Genomic DNA, 21,015 nt, shown 5'->3' on the forward strand with positions numbered 1-21,015 from the left:
TTGTGATTTAGATTTTTTAAATGAGTATTATTATTATCATTATTATTATTATTATTATTGTCCCCTAAACCTGTCTGGGGTAAGTTTTGGGTAATGGGGTTTGATTTACGGTAAAAGCTTTTAAAAATTAATAAAGACATGTTATAAATATTGCTCAGATGACCAGATGCTTTATTAACTGTTGTTTTCTCACCAGTGCTGTTTTTTATTTTATTTTTGTAATTGAGATAAAGGAGCATAGCACATGTTTACTAGGGATGTACCAATATTAGCACTGCATGATATTGAAAGAGTATTGCCATTTCAAGAGTTCACACTTAGCTGATGATTGATTATAAAGCTTGTTTGGCATGCTATCCTGGGAGAGAGCCCTAAGCTCTTAAGATCCTTGAGCCCGGGGCTCCCTCCCGTTTGCAAGGCGAGAGGGGAGTTTGAGCTCAGGTAGATCTCGAGAACTCCCCTGCTGTAGTAGCTAATGAACAGATAGTGATTGCTCTTAAGAGATAACTACTAACTAGGAGCATGTCTACGGTGGCGATTTGGATTGGTCAGTTAACTTAATTTGCATGTTTTTGGATGGTTGGAGGAAACCAGGGAACCCGGGGGAAACCCACGCGAGCACAGGGAGAACGTGTAAACTCAGCACAGAAACGTCGACTGGCTTGGTAAGGACTAGAACTAGTGACGTTCCTGCTGTGAGGCAGCAGTGCTAACCACTGGGCCACCGTGCCACCCCTCTGGGAAAGGAGGAGGAGTAGGGGTGGAAGGGGGGATTCTTTAAAATGAAGATGGCTGTGATACAGAACTTAGGGTATTTATAGTGGCTTAGGAATCGTCTGATTTGTGAATCATAAATTGAATAATACGGGACCGGCTGCAAGCAATCTTAAGCACGTGATCCTCTTGAAATTAGTTTATAAATAAACTACCCATATTGCAATATATATCAATATTTTGTAATCCGTGATATATATTGCAATATAAATTGCTGTGCATTTATCCTTCTGCGTGCTGTTTGTGTTGCTCTGCAATAACACTTCCGAAATGCTAGCTGGCAGTGGGTTTTCATGTTCCTCTGTGTCAAGTTTCTTCACTGGTGTTTTGTTTTTTCTAAACGCTTCCTTAATGTACAAGTGGCTCAAACTCGCTCATTTTGAGGCATGAACTGTTGGATGTGCAACAACTTTAATCATAAGGTAAACACAAAACAAAACTTTCCAGCTGGACACTTGTAAACACTCGCTCCAACGGGTTCACACGGCTCTCAGTCCCGCTTGTCAGAGCTACCAAACCAACCAGAGCTTGCGATACGCGTCGTTGGGACGTGTAGTTACATTTTTTTGAGAGGTGTGCGTCGGCCATGGCGAGGGCTATACGTCCACAGGCAGGTTGCGCCGGAGCATACGCTTGCACTTGACGCAGAAGTATAAAGCAGCCTTAATTGTCAGTGTGCCGACAAATAGCACCATTGCACTTCCGGCGGCCTGAGTTCGAGTCCTGGCTTTCAAATCTTTCCTGATCCCCTCCCCCCTTCTCTCTAGCTGTCTACATACCACCCAATCATAATAAAGGCAAGAACAAAATAAATAAATATTTAAAATAATAATAATCTTCATAATAATAAACATATCACAAGCAGACTTCTGTGAAAAAAAAAAAACAGTTTTTACTAAAGTCATAGTAAAGTTTCGACAGCAGTTCTTTGTTTTATTGGCATGACTTACTTGTTTTCAATATGATCTAGTGAAAGAGCTTTAAGAGCGAGTTGTTCCTTTAGTTGTTGAGTGGTTTGTAACAGCGGGGTAACAGTACTCCTGTTGTCCTGCACCTGTCCTCCTCTCCGGAAGTTTCTATAAAGCCTTTCCAGCTGGTGAGGAAGGAAGCCTTGAGTGTATTGTACCAGGGGAACCTCCAGACATGAGTATATCTGTCAGCCATTGAGCTGGGAAAAGACGTACTTGACTATTCTCTTTCATTTCTGAAGCGGAGAGTTTAAAAATGTAAAGGCTTTCATTTGAATAATTTATATCTTAAAGACAGATTTAGATTGAATATTACTATTTTAATACAATATGCAGTTGAAGTCAGAATTATTAGTCTTGAATTTTTAGCCCCCCTGTACATTTTTCCCCACTTTGTTTAACAGAAAGATATAATAGACATAATAGTTTTTTAATAACTGATTTATTTGATCTATGACATAAAGACAGTACATAATACGTTACTAGATATATTTCAAGACAGTATTTAACCAGTATTTAACTTAATGTGACATTTAAAGGCTTAACTAGGTTAATTAGACAATTTAGGGAAATTAGGCAAATAGTTATAAAGATGGTTTGTTCTGTAGACAGTCAAAAAATATTGGTTAAGGGGACTAATGATTTTGACCTTAAAATGGTTTTAAAAAAAATTAAAGCTGCTTTTATTCTAGCCGAAATAAAACAAGTAAGACTTTCTCCAGAAGAACAAAATATTAAAGGAAATTCTGTGAAAACATCCTTGCTCTGTTAAACATAATTTGGGAAATATTTAAAAAAGAAAAAGTAAAAAGAAAATCACAGGAGGGCTAATAATTTTGATTTCAACTGTATGACTTATTATTATGTTCTTTACGCTGAAAAAAATTGGTACTAGAAAAAAAGATTCACTTGATAGAAGAAATCGATAGAAGATTTGACAATTGTTGAAAGTAATACATTGATTTAAATGTGAAATTTTCAAGAAGAAACAATTAAGTACTGTTTTATTGTAAATCATACTCCAGTAATCTTTTAGTTACACAACAGTGTATTTCTCTTTATAGCAGCAACAACATCAGCTTTTTTGTGAAATTTGTGAATAACTTTAACCCTACCTTTACTACTAAGCCTACAGTTAATCCCAATAGCCAAGCCTTACTGTAAACTAATTTCTTCCTCTTAAACCAACACAAAAATAAATCCATTATTTAACTTTTTTTTTTCGGCAGCTGGGGTGCTGGTAAAAAACATAAAATAACGGATAGTCGATTACAGAAATTTACTGTAAAATAACAGGCTTTAAAATACAGAAATTTGTTGTAAAATAACGGACGTTAAATTACAGGAATTCACCGGAAATTTTAATTTAAGGAAATTTCTGTCATTTAACGTTCATTATTTTACAATAAATGTTTGTCATTTAACGTCCATTGTTTTAAAATAAATTTCTGTTATGTAACATCCGTTATTTTACAATAAATTTCTGTCATTAATGTACATTATTTTACAATAAATGTTTGTCATTTAACGTCCATTATTTTACAATAAATTTCTGTAAATTAACGGCTGTTATTTTACCCAAGCTGCCAAAAAACTTGAACTAACAGATTTTTTTACAGTGTACCTTTAACATTTCTAAACCTAACTTTAGACTTGTTTCTAACCCAACTTTAAGTTCTTTAACTTAACTCTGAGCCAAACCCTTCATTTAGGTTGTGTTTCAATATTGTGTTTTTGTTTTAAAACAGCAGCTTAGAATGTAAACAATCTTCATCCAAATTGGCATTTTAACTGTTTTTCAGAAAAACAATCACACTATACAGAGTAAAACGCATACCATGTGATTATTAATGCTCACTGGGTATTCGGATGCATTGTCGGCATTCATACTTGCTGTATACTGGTCGCAAAATTGGTCAAATCAGAACGGTTTAACGAATCTGGGGATGCAGTAGTACAGAAGACCACTCAGAGAGTGAATGTGCATAGTCACGTTTCTGTTTTCATAAGTTTGTGACTTATTTCTTCTGCATTTCTAAGCTAAAACGGTCTTCAGCGTTTTCAAAACACTCCATTTTCATGGGTTGAACATACCAGAGTAGTGTTGTTGAGAAACTAGTGCATATGACATGATATTAAAAGTTTCTTACAAAGTACAGTAAAATGATTAAAACAATATTTTCCTCAAGATTATTGCTTTCTTGGCTGTTTTTATGACTTCTCATATTTCATTTTAATCTCGGGTTTCTCTGGTTTCATCTATAATGACCCACAAGGGACAATACTGTATTATCCTACAGCACCGATTATATTTCAATCAATGGCGTTATTAAAAATGTAAATATATTGATCAACATTATGACAGACCAACTTTTAACAGTGTTAAATTTCCAATGTCCAGTCTGATCAACTTTAGGGACCCTTTAGGGGAGTTGATGTTCTACATTTTAGGGATGTATATGATTGGAACGAACTGGGTACATAAATGACTATTTGCATGCAATGCTGTTCAAACGTTTAGGGTAATGAGATGTTTTTGTAAGAAATGAGTATAAGTGATACTTATATCTGAGACTTGTGTTACATTTGAAGAGTTCAGATGCAAAAACCTCTGTGCCATCTGGAACTATCTTCTACAATGAGCATTTTACTTAGCCTCTTACATTTATGTTCAGTTATTTTATGTTTAAAGCGATAAAAATAACCTGTTATTTGCCATAAAAGTGAAATTACTGGATCAAGATATAGGAGCCTGATAAAAATGCTAATATTAGAAGAACATTTCAGATGACGCCTAAAGGATTATGCATCTGAATTCTTCATTTATTGAATGTGCTAAACATTTGTGTTGCATGTATAGGTTGGTTATCCAAATTTGACCACTCAGATGAGGCCTTAATATGATTATTCCTATTGGCTAGATCAGAGAAGAGCAGACACAAGCAAGGAAAATGATAACAGTCAAAAGACAAAAAGAATCCCAATATCTGCCAAGATTTTCAGTCACTAATCACTATCAAAATCACTAATTCTTTGTTTTTTGTCTGAATTAGGTAAGAAAACTATCTTTTACCTACATTTTAATATGTTCACAAAATAAATAGATTATTTTTAAAACATGAACAAGTTAATATGGATGTATGTGTATCATTTTTGATCATTTTAATTATTGAATTTCCTTTTTCTTAAATTGTCTTGCAATAAAATTTATTAAACTAACAAAAACTTACTGACTGCAAACATTTGAAAGCTATGAACACAAAATGCAAAACTTCAACTTGGAATTAATGGGGTCTTTTAAATGCGTTGAATCCCCTCATTCATTCCAGAATGTGTTCAATATCTATTCTGGTCACATCCTCATGACTAGTTCACTTGCAGATGTGGCTGCACATGGCTTTGTGTGATACAGAACAGAGCTACGGTTTCTTGTCAAATAAGAAATATAAAAAACATGAGCTAGTGAGGATTGTGAGATATGAATACATTATTTGTTTGTTTTTAGAGTATGTCATCTCTTACCGTCTCTTTTTTCCCTCTGACCTAAATACTGTTAGAGTTAATTCTTTGATGTTAAAAGAAGAAACAGAAACAATTTCTCTCTGTTCCTCTGTCTCCGTCTCTCCAGAGCTTTTCCATGCAGTCGTGGATAAAATGGATGACAGGATTGACGGTGTGCGGGTTGGAGAAAACAAATTCATCAGCAAGTGAGTAGCTATGCTGCATATTCAATTTAATTTTCAGTTCATCTTTATTTGTATAGCGCTTTCACAATGTAGATTGTGTCAAAGCAGCTTCACATAGAAGATTATCAAACCTTCACTACTAACATTAACCCCATAACCCTAATCCAAACACTACAGCTAGATTTTACTCTTATTATTTATAGTCTAATACTAAACCCAACTTTAACCTGAAAACCTTAAACAAACTCCACATATTCTCCTAAAACTAACCTAAATCCTAACATTAATAATCATACATCTAAGCCTACTTTTACTACAACATATAACTTTAACCCTCACTTTACTAATACGCCTACAGTTAACACCAATATCCAAACCATACTGTAAAATAATTTCTAAACTTCCTCGTAAACCTACCTTAATAAACTTGACTTTAGAGTTGCTACTAAATCCAACTTTAACTCCTGTAACCAGTGCTTGACGTTACCTTTTTTGATCACCAGCCACTGTGGCTAGTAGTTTTCCAACTTTACTAGCCACTCGCCATTTTCACTAGCCACAATTTTATTGTTGGGAAATATTTTATACACATAAGTATGACTTTGACATGCTGAAATTACTTGATTTAGATTTTGTGTTATCTTCATATGCCTCCTCATCCATTTCACTTTTTGTGTGTCGTGTATGAGCTTGCTCAATAATCATGAGCAAATGGGTCATGTTTTCATAGTATTACAATTAGCTTTTATTTACATAATTTTCAGAGCTCAAAATGAAGGATTTACCAAATTTATCTCTGACCACACCAAACATAAACAATTAATTATTTCTTAGCCACAAATTTTAAAAGTGTCAAAACAAGCAAAATATAGCTTTATACTATACTTTTTATTTAACAAAACATATGCACAGTAATCTATCCTGGCTAAAGATCCCATATCACCAGTTAACCACACATAAATGGGGAGTTAATCTTCCATTAAAGCAATGTTATTGTGAAAAATGATAATTAAATCATTTAAACGCAAAAGAAAGCAGGTAAAAACATAGTGTGTGATAATGAAAGGATGATCTCACACACGGGTAATGTTAGACCCATAAATAATCTGTTCAAAGAATGGTTAAACCGAAAGCAACTGGCGCTGCTTACAATAAGTCAACTCTGGAAATCTTGAAAGCAGCAAGACTGTGGGTCCATGTTCATAACTTTTTGTCAAGTCCATTTGGAAGTGAACCGATTGCATCAGTTGTGTTTTTAGACACGCGTTATAAACAGTCGTGCGCATCACCTCAGCTGTTAGCACGCGTGATTATCCTCTCATTCAATATATTCACTGATTTGCGCACGCGAAGTTGCTAACGCAATTATTTTTGTCAGTAGTGTTGCTTCTCAATTCTAAGATCCCCTTTGCATGCATATTGGACCATACTTATTGTCGAACCCTGATTTTAAGAATTATTATCTGGGAAAATTATTTTCAACCAGCCAAAGTGGCTAGTGGGAGTGTCTGTCTTACCTGCCACCGATGAAATCTACCCGCATTTGGCAGGTTGGCGAGGGTTAATGTAAAGCCCTGCCTGTAACAGTAAAGCTGCATTCACACTACGAGTGACTCACAGCAGGAAAGCGGCAAGTGGCCATTCATTTCAAGAGAGCGAAATGATCTTGATCATCTTCGTAATTAGGCATTCCATTTATTCCTGATTATTTATATTTAATGTTTTCTCTGAACAATGTTTACTTTCAGCGGCATGTAAACCCATTCGCTCTCTGTGAATAACACCATAAAAATTACCTAAGCAACCCTAAGGTGGGAACACCCACTAGCGGTTTCAATCGCTACCTAGAGCGACAGGCAGCTACAAAGTTGCTGCTAGGGTGATTGAGGCATAAGACAAACCCTATAGGCTGCATTTACACCTGTTAGTGTGTTTTTTTTTTTAAATCAGCAGCTAGAATGTAAACAATCCTTGTCCAGATTGGCATTTTAACTGTGTTTCAGAAAAAAAATCACACTATACAGAGAAATACACATGATGTTTTCATGAATATGATTATTCATGCTCATTGGGTATGCGCATACTTTGCTGGTGTTTATACTTGCTGTATACTGGTTGCGAAATGGTCATATGAAGGGCTTGAGTAATCAGGGAATGGAAGAAGTCCAGAAGACCAGTCAGAGAGTGAATGTGGTTAGTCTCGTTTCCGTTTTCATAAGTTTGCGACTGCCCTGCAGGCACAGGACTTCAACATGACGTCATATTATACGTTGTACCCCAATGTCGTGGGGATGTTGGATTTTGTTTGGAAATGAATATTAGGTTGAAGTCCATCGTCAGGCTGATGTCCAACCTAAAAACAACCTAATATCAACATCGAATCATGTTACATCTTGACGTTGTGTGCACGTTACCTCTATGACATCTATCAGACGTTGGATTTTGGTCATTTTCCAGTACAACCTAAAATCAATATAATAAAAATAAAAATAAAATATCATTATAATTTGGCATTGTTATTGGATGTCAAAATAGCGCTGTCCTTAGATGCTTGTTAGACATAAAATTTTTGTCACTTGACATGACCTATATCTAAACTAATATTAAAGTCTTATGATGTTATGTGCCTGCTGGGTGGTTTCTTTTGTACTGAAACAGAAAATCAGCATTTTCAAAACACTCCATTTTCATCAGTTAAAGATGCCAGAGTATTGTAGATGCCAGGCATCAATCCCAACAATCCATCTATGTTTCATCACAAAAAGACACTAGAGTAAAGAGCATCTCAGTGTTTTCAAAATGCTCTATTTTCTCAAGGTAGATGCTGGAGTAGTGTGGACACCAGGCATAAAACACACTAGTGTAAATATGACCTTGCTACTTTAAATGAATCAATTCTTATAAACTATGTTAGGTGAACTATTATAAATCTAGGAACAATAGGATATATGGTAATTGTTCATAGTTTATTATTGTCTATTTATTCAATTTATCTTGTACTATATTAGTTAAATGTTTAGTTTATGTCTAGTGTGTGTCATGTTTTGTTTTTAAATTGCACATTGGAGTATGGGAGAAACGCAATTTCAGTCTGCTGTGTAATGTACTGTTGCATGGTTTGATTGACAATAAAGTTGACTTGACTTGACTTGATCTAACCTTACCCTTAGTACTAAACCTAACTTTTAGCCACCATAATACCAAAACCCTTTATCCATTAATGAATAAATTATCCAATAACCAATAAATGGCCTCTTATGACTAACTTTAACACTTATTAACCAAAACCTACCTAACCTAATTTTAACCCCTTAACCCAAACTAATTCCTATACTTTAACACCAATGACCCTAAACTAAACCCTACCGTTCAAGGCACAATATGTAATATTTGCGTCATTAAAATATCCCAAAATCACCAGTACAGTTAAGTCCACAAATCATGTGCACTGACATGTTTAAAATCCAGAGAAATAAGCAATTTTTGCTTTTGATATGGAACTTGTCCTCTGTCACTATGATGATGAAACAACACACCCTCAGTTTCTGGTTTAGTTTTATAGAAAACAGGGAAATGACAAATATTTTTTAATATGTGGTGTGTTTTATTAGAGATCACAAAGCAGCATTATAACAGAACCCTAAAATGTATTTAGTATGATAAAACCAAGATAATAAATTGAGCTCATCCATGATTTCTGCAGGAGTCCCATAGCATGTAATGAAAACAGCAAATCCCATGATTCCCCTCTCAAGTCACGAGGTCATCAAAATAAGCGTTTGTTCGTTGTGAATACGGCCCTCTAGTGGTGGAAATTACATAATGTACCTTTGGGTATTACTTCCCAAAAGTAAGATGTTTTGTTTAGCAGCTCTTTGTTGTTTTTCAGGAGTAGCATTCTCTCTCATTTAAAGACCTACAACCTGTACTATGAAGGAAAGAACCTGCAGCTACGACACCGAGAGGTAAGAACCAGCTTTACCCTCATTGTGTGGCAGGCGTAGAAGCGTTTGACCCCTTCTGCGCTTCCTCAATTATTCACTATTGTCTGGGGAGTAATAATAACTGTCTGAGGCTGGAGGGGGTTGACCATGTGCTGCGTCTCCTTTTGTGTCTGTAAATGTGTTGCTCAGGTGCTTTAGATGAGCCAAATTAATGACCGTTTTAGATTTTTAGCATTTATTGGCTTGTTTATTCTAAAAGAAAGAAATTTTAGCTTGTTTATCCATCTCTTTCCACATATGACTGCTATTTTTCCAAATTATGGGCTGCACTTTTTGTTTGTGGAACTTCCATTCAAAAGAATTCACTTCATATAATTAAGGCTGTGCTGTATACAATCCAGTGATCATTGAGAAGTATGTTTGACTTTGTTTCTATCCATCATGAAAATAGCTTTACGCTAGGTATTTTAACGTGACATTAGTATCACAAATAAATATGTGGCTGAGGTGCTTTTGAGTTCACCGTGTTTTGTTCCTCAATATATTTTTCTCTTACAATACAGAAATACTTTACCACATTGATAATTTTTCTTGTTTATTTCATAATATTGTTACATCCCTGATGTTAAATGTCTTGAAGTGAGAGTAACAGTGTCCAATGTTCTAAATGTTGGTTGGGGTGAGTGTGGATCAGTCCCATGCCTTTACGTTGCAATGTTCAAGCTTGGTGAACTCTGACCTGCGAAATCGCATCACTTGACTGTGTGAGACCAATTAAAGATCAAAACATGACCTCTCTGGACTGAAATTTCTAATATAAACCAATCGCTCGCTTTTTTAAATGGCTAATTATCTTGTTTAATCCCGCCCCTTTTCGCAGTGCCGTACTACACAATTTCGCAAGCTCAAACTCTAGTGTGACCACAGCTTAACTCCCTAACTAAACATAAACAAGAGAAAAAGGGTTTTAGAAATAAAATGACACCCACATCTCTACGGATTCCAATCACAAAGTTAAGTTTCAAAAGCAGAGTTTAAGTAGGGATGGCTGACGTCGTTTCGACACAGTGTTGAGATCCCATAGCGTTCAAAACACTGCACCGAAGCATGATCCAAAACACCCAGGTCACGTGACTAAGGTGATTTGAAACACACAGGTCTCGTGATTAGTGTTTCGAAACACCAGGTCATGTGACTAAAGCCATGCAAAGCATTGGTAATTTCAGAAGTGTATTGAGAACTGGCAAACCTGTATACGACTGAAAGGGTCAGAATAAATATCTGTTTCATGTAGCCTAGTGGACCGTCCGTGTGCACTGACTTAAGCTGCGGTCACACTGCACTTTTTTCCCCATAGACTTCCATTCATATGCAAACAAATGCATCAGATCGGAAACGCAAGCTCGTGCGACAAGTTTCGCAGATCGCTGCATTGGAAAGTTCAAGCTTGTCGAACTCTGACCTGTTAAATCGCATCACTTGACTGCGTGAGAGCAAACGAGGATCAAAACATGAACTCTTTTGCCAGAAATGTAAAGGATGGAGCAATCGCTTGCTTTATTCAAATGCCTAATCATCTTGTTGAAACCCACCCCGTGACCGCAGCTTAACTGTATTGCAATTAGCTTTTGGGTTTGAATCCCGAATTGTACAAATACTTCGAAATTATGACTATGTATTTTAATAATGTTGCTGTTTTATGGTAAAGTTTAACATTAGATAGGATACAGCTGCGGATACGCCATCAATATAGCATCATTTTTGTAACAGTGTATAACAATAATTAATATTTTTACAGTACTGTGATATTAATGCAGATGTTAATAAAATACACTAAATGGTAAGTTTAATTAATAATATAAATAATTCTCGTTAACGTCCAGCCACAATCGTATCTGATCTAGCAACAACCTGTTTTATGACCAAACCAAGGCATATTTATTCACAAAGTGTTCATCCGGATGTCAGACCAATGGCAAAACAAAACACGTTACAAGAACAGAGCATTTCAAACCTAACCATTTCAAACCCGGGGTTCGAACCCATAATCTCTGCATGCTAGTCATGAACTCTTACCGTTTCACTAAATCACTTGAAACCTCAGCTCTACAACGTGGGGTTTAATACCTCAATTTTCTTAATTGTTTCTTAGCTGAAGCTGTTCCAGAGCAATACATAAAGTGACCACTAGGTGTTACTGTAGAGACTGGTTTCGAAACGTTTCGAAGCTTTGGCACATTAGCGTTGACTGTTATAGTGTTTCATGAAGTCTCACTTTGCCCAACACTTTAAGCGGTTTCAAATGGTTCTACAACAGATTTTAACTTCAACAAGTTAACCACAACAGCAAAACTACTCTTTCACAAAATAACCATGCAGGAGAGAGACCGCACTCTGGAAGCAAGCTTCAATCTGGCTTGCAACTGATCAGCTTTTAAGCTTGCAGGGCAATGAGCAGCAGGTGCAATTAATTAACCTCCTCTCCTCCACACCTAGCTGAGAAACAGAAAACAGAGAGAGAGAGAGAGAGAGAGAGAGAGAGAGAGAGAGAGAGAGAGAGAGAGAGAGAGAGAGAAGAAACCAAACACAACAATACATTCAAACCACCATGGAATGTAACAATATTTCAAAATAAGTCTTGTTTCTGGGGTTATTCATGGTCTGCTGTAGGCAATTTATGTATTCTATTAAGTTTTCTTTTAAAGGTCCTGTAAAGTGCTTTGAAATGTGGATCTGTATTCAACATTTGACATAATCAGGGTGTCCGTGAAGGCTTAAAGTCTTAGATCTCAAAAGTTACATTTTAGGCCTTAAAAAGTCTTAAATCTACTGAAATATTGTGTTGTAGGTCTTAACTTTTTTAACAGGTCTTAATTGTCCTTTGTTCTTGTATAGCTACCCATTCTAGCCATTAACACCCATATAATCACCAACAATCCCAATCTCAATAAAACTTAATGACTTTGCTTACAGTAACATTTGCTTAAAAACCGGCTGTTTTATTTCAGTCATGTCAAATGAAATTATCAGGCCTCAAATCGATTGCTCCATAGAAAATATGCATTTAATTAATGCCCCGCTGTTATTATTTTATTACAAAACCTTTTTACGTTTTTAATAGAAATCATTATTTAAAAGATTATGTCTTGACCTGGTTTTATCTTCTGAGCTAGCTTCTGACGGTTCATGTGCGCACACCGCGTGTGATGAAAGACAATGACAACACTCGTCTATGTTGACTTTTTGTAAACAGTTTTGTTGTTAAATATAGTATTGCATTAATTTGCAGATATGTTTTATAAGCTGTAAAATGAAAGCCTCATTTTGGTGCAGAGTTATCATTATGCAGAAATTATTATGCAGATTTGTTTGATTCATAGTTCTAGACCAGGGATGGGCAAACTCGATCCTGGAGGGCCGGTGTCCCTGCATAGTTTTGCACCAACCCTAATCAAACACACCTGCTTGTAGCTTTCAAGTGATCTTGAAGACACTAATTAGGGTGTTCAGGTGTGTTTGATTAGTGTTGGAGCAAAACTCTGCAGGGACACCGGCCCTCGAGGATCGAGTTTGCCCATGCCTGATCTAGACTATTTAAAAAATTGATATTTTATAAAAACTATTAATAACTGTACTTTTCCAAAGGAAAAAAAAGGTTGGTTGGCTGTTTGTACACTAAATCATCAAAACTATAGCCTATTTGTTGTGTTTATGACGCAGATCGAGGAGGCAATCAGCATCAGCGCTGGTTTGGCATCAACTCGTCTGTGTCAAACTGCAATATTCTTCTTCCATTTTGCTTCCTTTGCAAATATGTCTGTGGGCACGTGTGGTTTCACGTGTTACCGTCCCGTGAGTTAACAAATATATGTTGTTGCAGTTCCACATTAGCGGCCAATCACAGTGAACGCGCTTTTCCCTTTCAAAAAACGTGAGCCGCACCACACAACCTTTTTTGTTGACAAGAAAAAAAGAAGCGCGGTGCTTTTTTTATGTCACTAGGAAACGACTGAATCAGCTGCATATTGATTGTACGCGAGTGTTACTATTGATGTTGTTATAATTGTAATATTTAATAAGATTGGTATATTCAAGATTTGTAAAGTAATACAGCTCTGGATAACTTGAAAGAGCGACCACTAGTCTCTCCTCCATTCAAGTTCTCCATAATCGTCTTGACAACACAAACGCTGCTGTCACCTCAACAGACACCCTAACTCTGATTGGAGAATGAAAAAGACGCGACTGACGTAACGCACTTTTTCTGCTCAGAGTGGACTTAGTACACAGTACACAGCCCACAACGACAAAAGTGCGAGGCGCGCAGGGTGCATAAGCAGCACACAAAATGCTCGCGGCCATTAGTAAACCATTGAAAAGATGCCCCTCTCAATACAAAAAGCACGTTCGAGTGGTGTAATCAACCCCTTATGCAGCCAAACTTTAAAAATATATAACATAATACTTTTAATCATTTAACTGATACCATTAATTGGTTAAAAACACACCTTTTCGGTTAACGGTTAATCGGTTATTTTGAGCATTCCTAGACCTGACCTATATTTATTATTATTAAGTTATTATCATTGTAGGCTGAAGTAATTGATAGCTATGCTTTGTTCTAATCATGGTAAGGGTTTTGGAGTTTGTATGTAAATATATTTGAAAATAATTTTAAAAAATTCAAACAAAATTATTATTATTTTATTATTAAATGCATCAAAGTTTAATCATTCTTGATATGGCTAGTAAAAATCTTTTCTAACTGGGAAATCCTTAGCATGCTGCATTAAGCCCTGTATAAGTCTAAAATCTAGTGTTTCATTTTTATCACAGCTCTGCCAGTGAGAGTGGTTGAGCTCTATCGCATCGAATGGAAACCAAATGAAAAGCGTCTTGAAGGGAGCTGGGCATGTAAGATACAAAAGAGCAAGATTTAATGAGAAACTTTGGGTGTTTATATCAGCTTTATATATTCTAAATGCAAATTGTGTCACTGTTTTGTAGCTTTAGCTAATAGATATCTTAAAAACTAACAGACTGAAAGTAATATCTAGTTCATAAAGGGACTGTTAATATTTAATAGATACCCGTACCCTTTTAAAAAAAATAACTTTATTATTTCCGCTTTTGATAATTCACGCAAAGCTTCATGAGGTGTTGGAAACTTTTCAATATTGTCACTTCTCATCAGGAGAACAAAGATCAAATAGTAGAGAATGGCACTAGTAATTCTACATTAGTGGGAGTAATTCCCCAAAGGATCCCAGAACTCAACTCAAAAAATGTACTTTTGCACCTTGTTCAAGCTACTTATTTAATATAACACAATTCTTAAGTTTTGCTTGGGACAACTTAATCGTTTTTACAAATATAAGTGGATTGAACATAAAACAATTAAGTTATTGTAATTGATTTGTGTTGGGACAACATGAAGGGATTGTGTGGAACCCTGCATTTTTACAGTGTAATTAAATATGTGCCTAATTAAATATTATGCAAAAATGTTTGCATAATAGTGTCGTACAGATAGATAAATATAAGTATGAGGACAAAATTATAGTGAAATTTAAATCTTATTTGTCACATATACAGTCATACACAGTACGATATGCAGTGCTTATACAACCACCTGTAACCTTAAAAAAATTAAAAATAGATATCAATAAGAATCTAAATTAAGGAGGATAACAAGTCAAAACACAGACACCTAACTTAATATAAATGATCTTTATATTGTGTGTTTTTTTGCCTGTAGGAAGAGGAGGAGCTGATCATGGAAGGACTTCTCAATATCTCATGGGGTTTGCGTCGACCAATCAGGCTTCAGATGCAGGACGACCATGAGCGAATCAAGCCTCCTCCCTCCTCCACCTCCTGGCACTCGGGCTGTAATCTGGACAACCAGAGGTCAGAGGGTGAACAAACATATCTAAAAGAGCTCATTAACCTCTAAGAATTCAGTCTTTCTTGTGATATGCATATGTTTAAACAATGTTAATGAGGTTTATCTTGCGTTTGGAGTATTTTATTATGTTTTGACTGGAAGAATATGGTTTATTCATATGTAAATATTTAGTATGGTACTGTTGAAAAATGTCCAGTTTGTGAGATTTGTTATTTAAAGGTTTTTGTCATTTTAAGTTTAATGTTAGTCAAGGCTGAATTTGTTTGTTTAAAAGTAAAGTAAAATGATAATAATGTGAATTATTCTTACAATTTTAATTATCCATCCTCTCTTTTCTTAATGACTGCAGTCTTCAGTGTCTAATTTGCTGATTATGTGAAAAATTTCTCATCAATAACAGTGTTTACATCTTGTGTTACTAAATATTTGTGTAAATATGTGTAAAAAATTTGTGTAAATTTTTCATTATTAAAAAACTGTTATTTTATAAGGATAATGATAGTGGCAAATAATAAATACTTTAATTATTACTGATATCAACTAATATTTAGTACAAATATTTCCCAAATGATGTTTAACAGAGCAAGGTATTTTTCACAGTATTTCCTATAATATTTTTTTCTTCTTAAATAAGTCTTATTCGTTTTATTTTGGCTAGAATAAAAACTGTTTTAATAAAAAAATATATAATTATTAGCCCACTTTATTGAAAAAATGTTCGATTGTTTACAGAACAAACCACTGTTACAGCAGCCTGATCTCATGAGGAAGCGTAACTATTTTACTTTTTTTCAGTTTAGTGGCTAATTGGTACGAATTTGTACCAGTTCAGTCATATGAAAATGTATGATTTTAAAAAGGAGGTGTGGCACCCAACCCCACCCATAAGCCATTATTAGGGAATGAGCAAATCATACTAAATTGTATGAAAGAGATCGTACAAATTCATACGAATTAGCCACTAACTCAAAAAGTTACGAACTGCCGTGAGATTGTGTTGCCTTTAAATGTCACTTTAAGCTGAACACTAGTACCTTGAAAAATATCTAGTAAAATATTATGTATCGGCTGCGTAAAACATATGCTGGATAAGTTGGCGGTTCATACTGCTGTGGCGACCCCAGATTAATTAAGAGACTAAGCCAAAAAGAAAATGAACAAATAAAAATATTATGGACCGTCATTATGACAAAGATCAAATAAATCAGTTATCAGAAATGAGTTATTAAAACTATTATGTTTAGAAATGTGTTAAATCTTCTTTCTGTTAAACAGAAATTGGGGGAAATATATACAGGAGGGCTAATAATTTTGATTTCTACTGTATATATGCAATGAAACGCTCCAAAATTTGCTATATGTATTATTTTGTGTCATAAATCACCACCTTAGTACAATCAAAATTGTATAAACTCTAGCATCCACAAAAGGGAAGATCTTTTTTTAAGGCAGCTCTTTAAACTCAAGTGACCTTGACTTCAGCCAGAGATCCTGCTTTGTTTCTCGAGTTTGTTGCCATAGCGACTCTTGTCATGATGACTGTACTTCTGACATCCAGCAGCTGAAATCTTCTGGACCGGTGTGATATAAATAATGCACACATTTCTAATGTCTACTGCCTTTGATCTCTTCTTGTCTATTTTCGCCTCTATTTTTGGGTCCAAAAACGAGGAGTTCAAAAGAACTATTAATATCTGAGCGCTCCAACACAAATATAGTTTTTTTAGCACATTCTGGAGTTTTTAAACACGATGAAAGAGTCTTGATTGTGTTATCTTAACTAGCAGTTCCCAGAATCATTTGATGATACTTCTAGAATGTGCTCAGTTGTTTATTACAAAGATTATAGGACTGGAATGGATTTTAAAACGTCAACCTGCTCAAAACATTTATGGATATTATTGACTGGAGTGCTCATTACACTAATTTGGACAAGGGGCTGTTTTTTATGATTTCAGTCTTAAAGGTTTAGTCCAACTAAATATGAAAACTTACAATTTACTTACCCTCAGTTTGTTTCCATATCTGGTGACTGATTAGTCGTGAAGAATTATTTTGCTAGATCAGTCCACATGTTCATTTTTTAGATGTTTTTTAGAAACTAAATACAAATCAAATACACAGAAATGGGGGACACCCTTGTATGGTCACCAATGGAAACTAAATGTCATCTGGTAGTCATGTGAGGTACTGCGGCCAAACAAAATTTGACTGAAAGCTTGTTTTTTGAGATGTAAACTTTAAATTTGGAATATAATTTCGTCAGATATTTACTTCAGATTTTCTCACAAGTTTGGGCTAAAACTGGTTTTGTAAATGTAATATATGAGCAATATCACACTTGTAGCAGTGCAATATGGCTGTATTTTGGCACTGGTGGGAGGCATGCGCTGCTGCAGGCCGAGTGCCTTTGTGCCACCATTCCCCAACCCCCCCCCCCCCCCCCCCCCCAAAATATTATAAATATTTTAAAGTAGGCACCATCCTTATAAATAAACTGCTGTTACTATCTAAACAACTACTTTCTTGACTAAAAAAAGCCTCAGAAGTACATCATGTTGTCCAGCAGCAGCAATATTTGTCAAAATGTAGAGTGTCCTCTGCTTGTTGCTGTATGTGGGCAGAGTCACAAGGGTGAAGGGTGAAGAGGCAGTACGAGTGCTGTTATTTGCAGAAAATCACACGGATATTAGCCAATCAGATTCAAGAACCAGATAGAACTGTTGTTTAAAATAAAATATACATAGTTTTATTTTTTTCATAAACTTAAATGAATTTAACTTTTGTTTTCTTGAACTTTCTTCTTGAATTTTATTTTATTTTATTTTTTTTGTTCACTGTAGCTACAAATGTATTCTTTAAAATGAGACCAAACTTCAGTCTATGGACCAAATCATTGGCAAACATTTAAGTTGAATATGTAATTTTTCTGTTAATGTTCAAAAAGTTGGGGTGTTAATTAATGAATCATCTGTTTAAATTCGATTCAAAAAGATGACTACTATTTAAAATGATTGGGTATGTTTTTTTAAACATATTAATACAATTATTCCATAAAAATATGTTAAATTGATTAAAGTATTTAGTAATGACGTTTCTGGCAATTTGTCTTAAAGTTATGCTATTCTGTGAATTGTGTTTGTCATTGTACGTTGTGACGGAGCTATTAATTGTCCTCCTCTCGTGTTCTCCAGTCAGGAGGCTCAGAAACAAACTCCTCAAACTCCACCTCAGATGGAAGTAACGCCTCCAGAGGAACAAACAAACAACGGCACAACACAAGACCATGAAGAAGAAGAAGATGAAGGTACAACTTACTTCACTTTTTTTAAACTTTTCATAACTGTGATCCAGAGGTTCAATAATAATAATAATAATAATAATAATAATAATAATAATAATAATAATAATAATAATAATAATAATAATAATAATAATAATAATACCCTTTATTCATATCATATTATTTCATATCATATCATGTATTGTATCGTGTCATATCATATCATATCATATCATATCATATCATATCATATCATATCATATCATATCATGTATCATATCATATCATATCATATCATGTATTATATCATATCATGTATCATATCATATTATAACACTGATGCTGTCTTGAGTGCAGTTTTCCGTATTAGATATTAAACGAGGTCCCGACTCTAACACTTCTGTGCTCTCCGACACTTCTCGTAAAGAGTAGGGGTGTAACCCTGGTGTCCTGGCCAAATTCCCTCCATCAGCCCTTATCGATCATGGCCTCCCAATCATCCCCATCCACCAAATTGGCTTTATCACTGTCTCTCAACCTACAGCTGGTGTGCGGTGAGTGCACTGACACTGTTGTACTGTGGCTGCCGTTGCATGCTGCAGACTGGTGGTGGTGTAGAGAGACCCCCCCCCCCCACTCAGTTGTGATTGTGAAGCTATATATATATATATATATATATATATATATATATATATATATATATATATATATATATATATATATATATATGTGTATATATGTATGCATAAAAAATTCAAAGGGGGGCTAATATTTCTGACTTAAACTATATATATATATATATATATATATATATATATATATATATATATATATATATATATATATATATATATATATATATATATATATATATATATATATATATATAAATATTAATTCATATTTAAGACTGTCAGAAATATTAGCCCCCCTTTGAATTTTTTTTTCTTTTTTAAATATTTCCCAAATGATGTTTAAATAAAGCAAGGAAATTTTCACAGTATGTCTGATAATATTTTTTCTTCTGGAGAAAGTCTTATTTCTTTTATTCCTTTTATTTCGGCTAGAATTACCCTAACCTGCCTAGTTAACCTAATTGACCTAGTTAAGCCTTTAAATGTCAGTTTAAGCTGTATAGAAGTGTCTTGAAAAATATCTAGTAAAATATTATTTACTGTCATCATGGCAAAGATAAAATAAATCAGCTATTAGAAATGAGTTATTAAAACTATTATGTTTAGAAATGTGTTGAAAAAAAAGCTTCTTTCTGTTAAACAGAAATTGGGGGAAAAAAACAAATAGGGGGGCTAATAACTCTGACTTCAACTGTGTGTGTGTGTGTGTGTATATATATATATATATATACATACGAAGAGTTCAGATGAAAATCCTCTAAATGCCATCAGAAATTTTCTCCTAAATATGTTCAAATATTTCACTTTAAAGCCAATGAAAAGAACTTATTCGTCACTATAAAAATAAAAATTCTAAGCCTACACACAACAGTTGGAGATAAAGGCTAATTTTTGAAGAAAATATCAAACGGCATTTACAGGTTTTTTCATCCAACCTTTTCATATATTATATTTCATTACATTACATATCATGTATTGTATCATATATTATATTGTATCATATAATATGTATCATATCATCACTATTAATTAAAATGACTTTAAAGAGATCTAGCCATTTAAAAAACATTTTAGAAACATTTTACACTTTAGAACATTTCTTGTTCATGTTGTTGACTCAGGAATGTATGCTGCAACATTAGATTTCAAAAACAAAATTCTGTATAATTATTAGAATTCATTTTCCTTCAGCTTAGTCCCTTTATTTATCTGGGGTCGCCACAGCGGAATGAACCGCCAGCTTATCCAGCATGTTTTACACAGCGGATGCCCTTCCAGCTGCAACCCATCACTGGGAAACATCCATACACACTCACTCACACTTATACACTACGGCCAATTTAGTTTATTCAATTCACCTATAACGCATGTCTTTGGACTTGTGGGGGAAACTGGAGCACCCGGAGGAAACTCGCATGAACACAGGGAGAACATGCAAACTCCACACAGAAATGCCAAAAAAAAAAAAAACATTTGTTGGTTTCATAAATGTGAACCGCTTATGAGCAATATTGAGCCTGAAATTGAAAGGGCTTTCATTAAATAATTGTTTAAAAAAAATAAAATCATTTCATACAAAGATATAATGCAATACAAATTTTCCTACGAAGACACATTTTTGCAAACACATGAATCAAAGCAACATGAATCTGACTTAATATCATTTTCGAAGAACATCAGAGTTTTTAAATCCCATAAAAATGGTTAAATTCACCTAATTCCTTTCATTTATTTTCTTTTCGGTTTAGTCGAATTAGCCTTTATTAATCAGGTGTCGCCACAGCGGAATGAACCACCAACTTATCCTGCATATGTTT

At 34.6% G+C, this 21,015-nt stretch overlaps 1 protein-coding gene across 3 annotated transcripts in view; it reads left to right on the top strand.

Annotated features, from left to right (window-relative positions):
- Nucleotides 1–21,015, top strand: part of rassf2a (Ras association domain family member 2a) — a 49,914-nt gene that overhangs the window by 18,590 nt on the left and 10,309 nt on the right. For all 3 annotated transcript variants that reach the window (XM_056463311.1, XM_056463309.1, XM_056463310.1), the window contains exons 2-5: nucleotides 5,371–5,449; nucleotides 9,318–9,393; nucleotides 15,131–15,282; nucleotides 18,475–18,587. In XM_056463311.1, coding sequence (XP_056319286.1) covers nucleotides 5,397–5,449; nucleotides 9,318–9,393; nucleotides 15,131–15,282; nucleotides 18,475–18,587 — 394 coding nt within the window. In that variant the 5' untranslated portion in view covers nucleotides 5,371–5,396. The remainder of the gene's footprint in view (nucleotides 1–5,370; nucleotides 5,450–9,317; nucleotides 9,394–15,130; nucleotides 15,283–18,474; nucleotides 18,588–21,015) is intronic.

Source organism: Danio aesculapii, chromosome 8 (genome assembly GCF_903798145.1).
Source record: "Danio aesculapii chromosome 8, fDanAes4.1, whole genome shotgun sequence".
Lineage (NCBI taxonomy): Eukaryota > Metazoa > Chordata > Actinopteri > Cypriniformes > Danionidae > Danio > Danio aesculapii.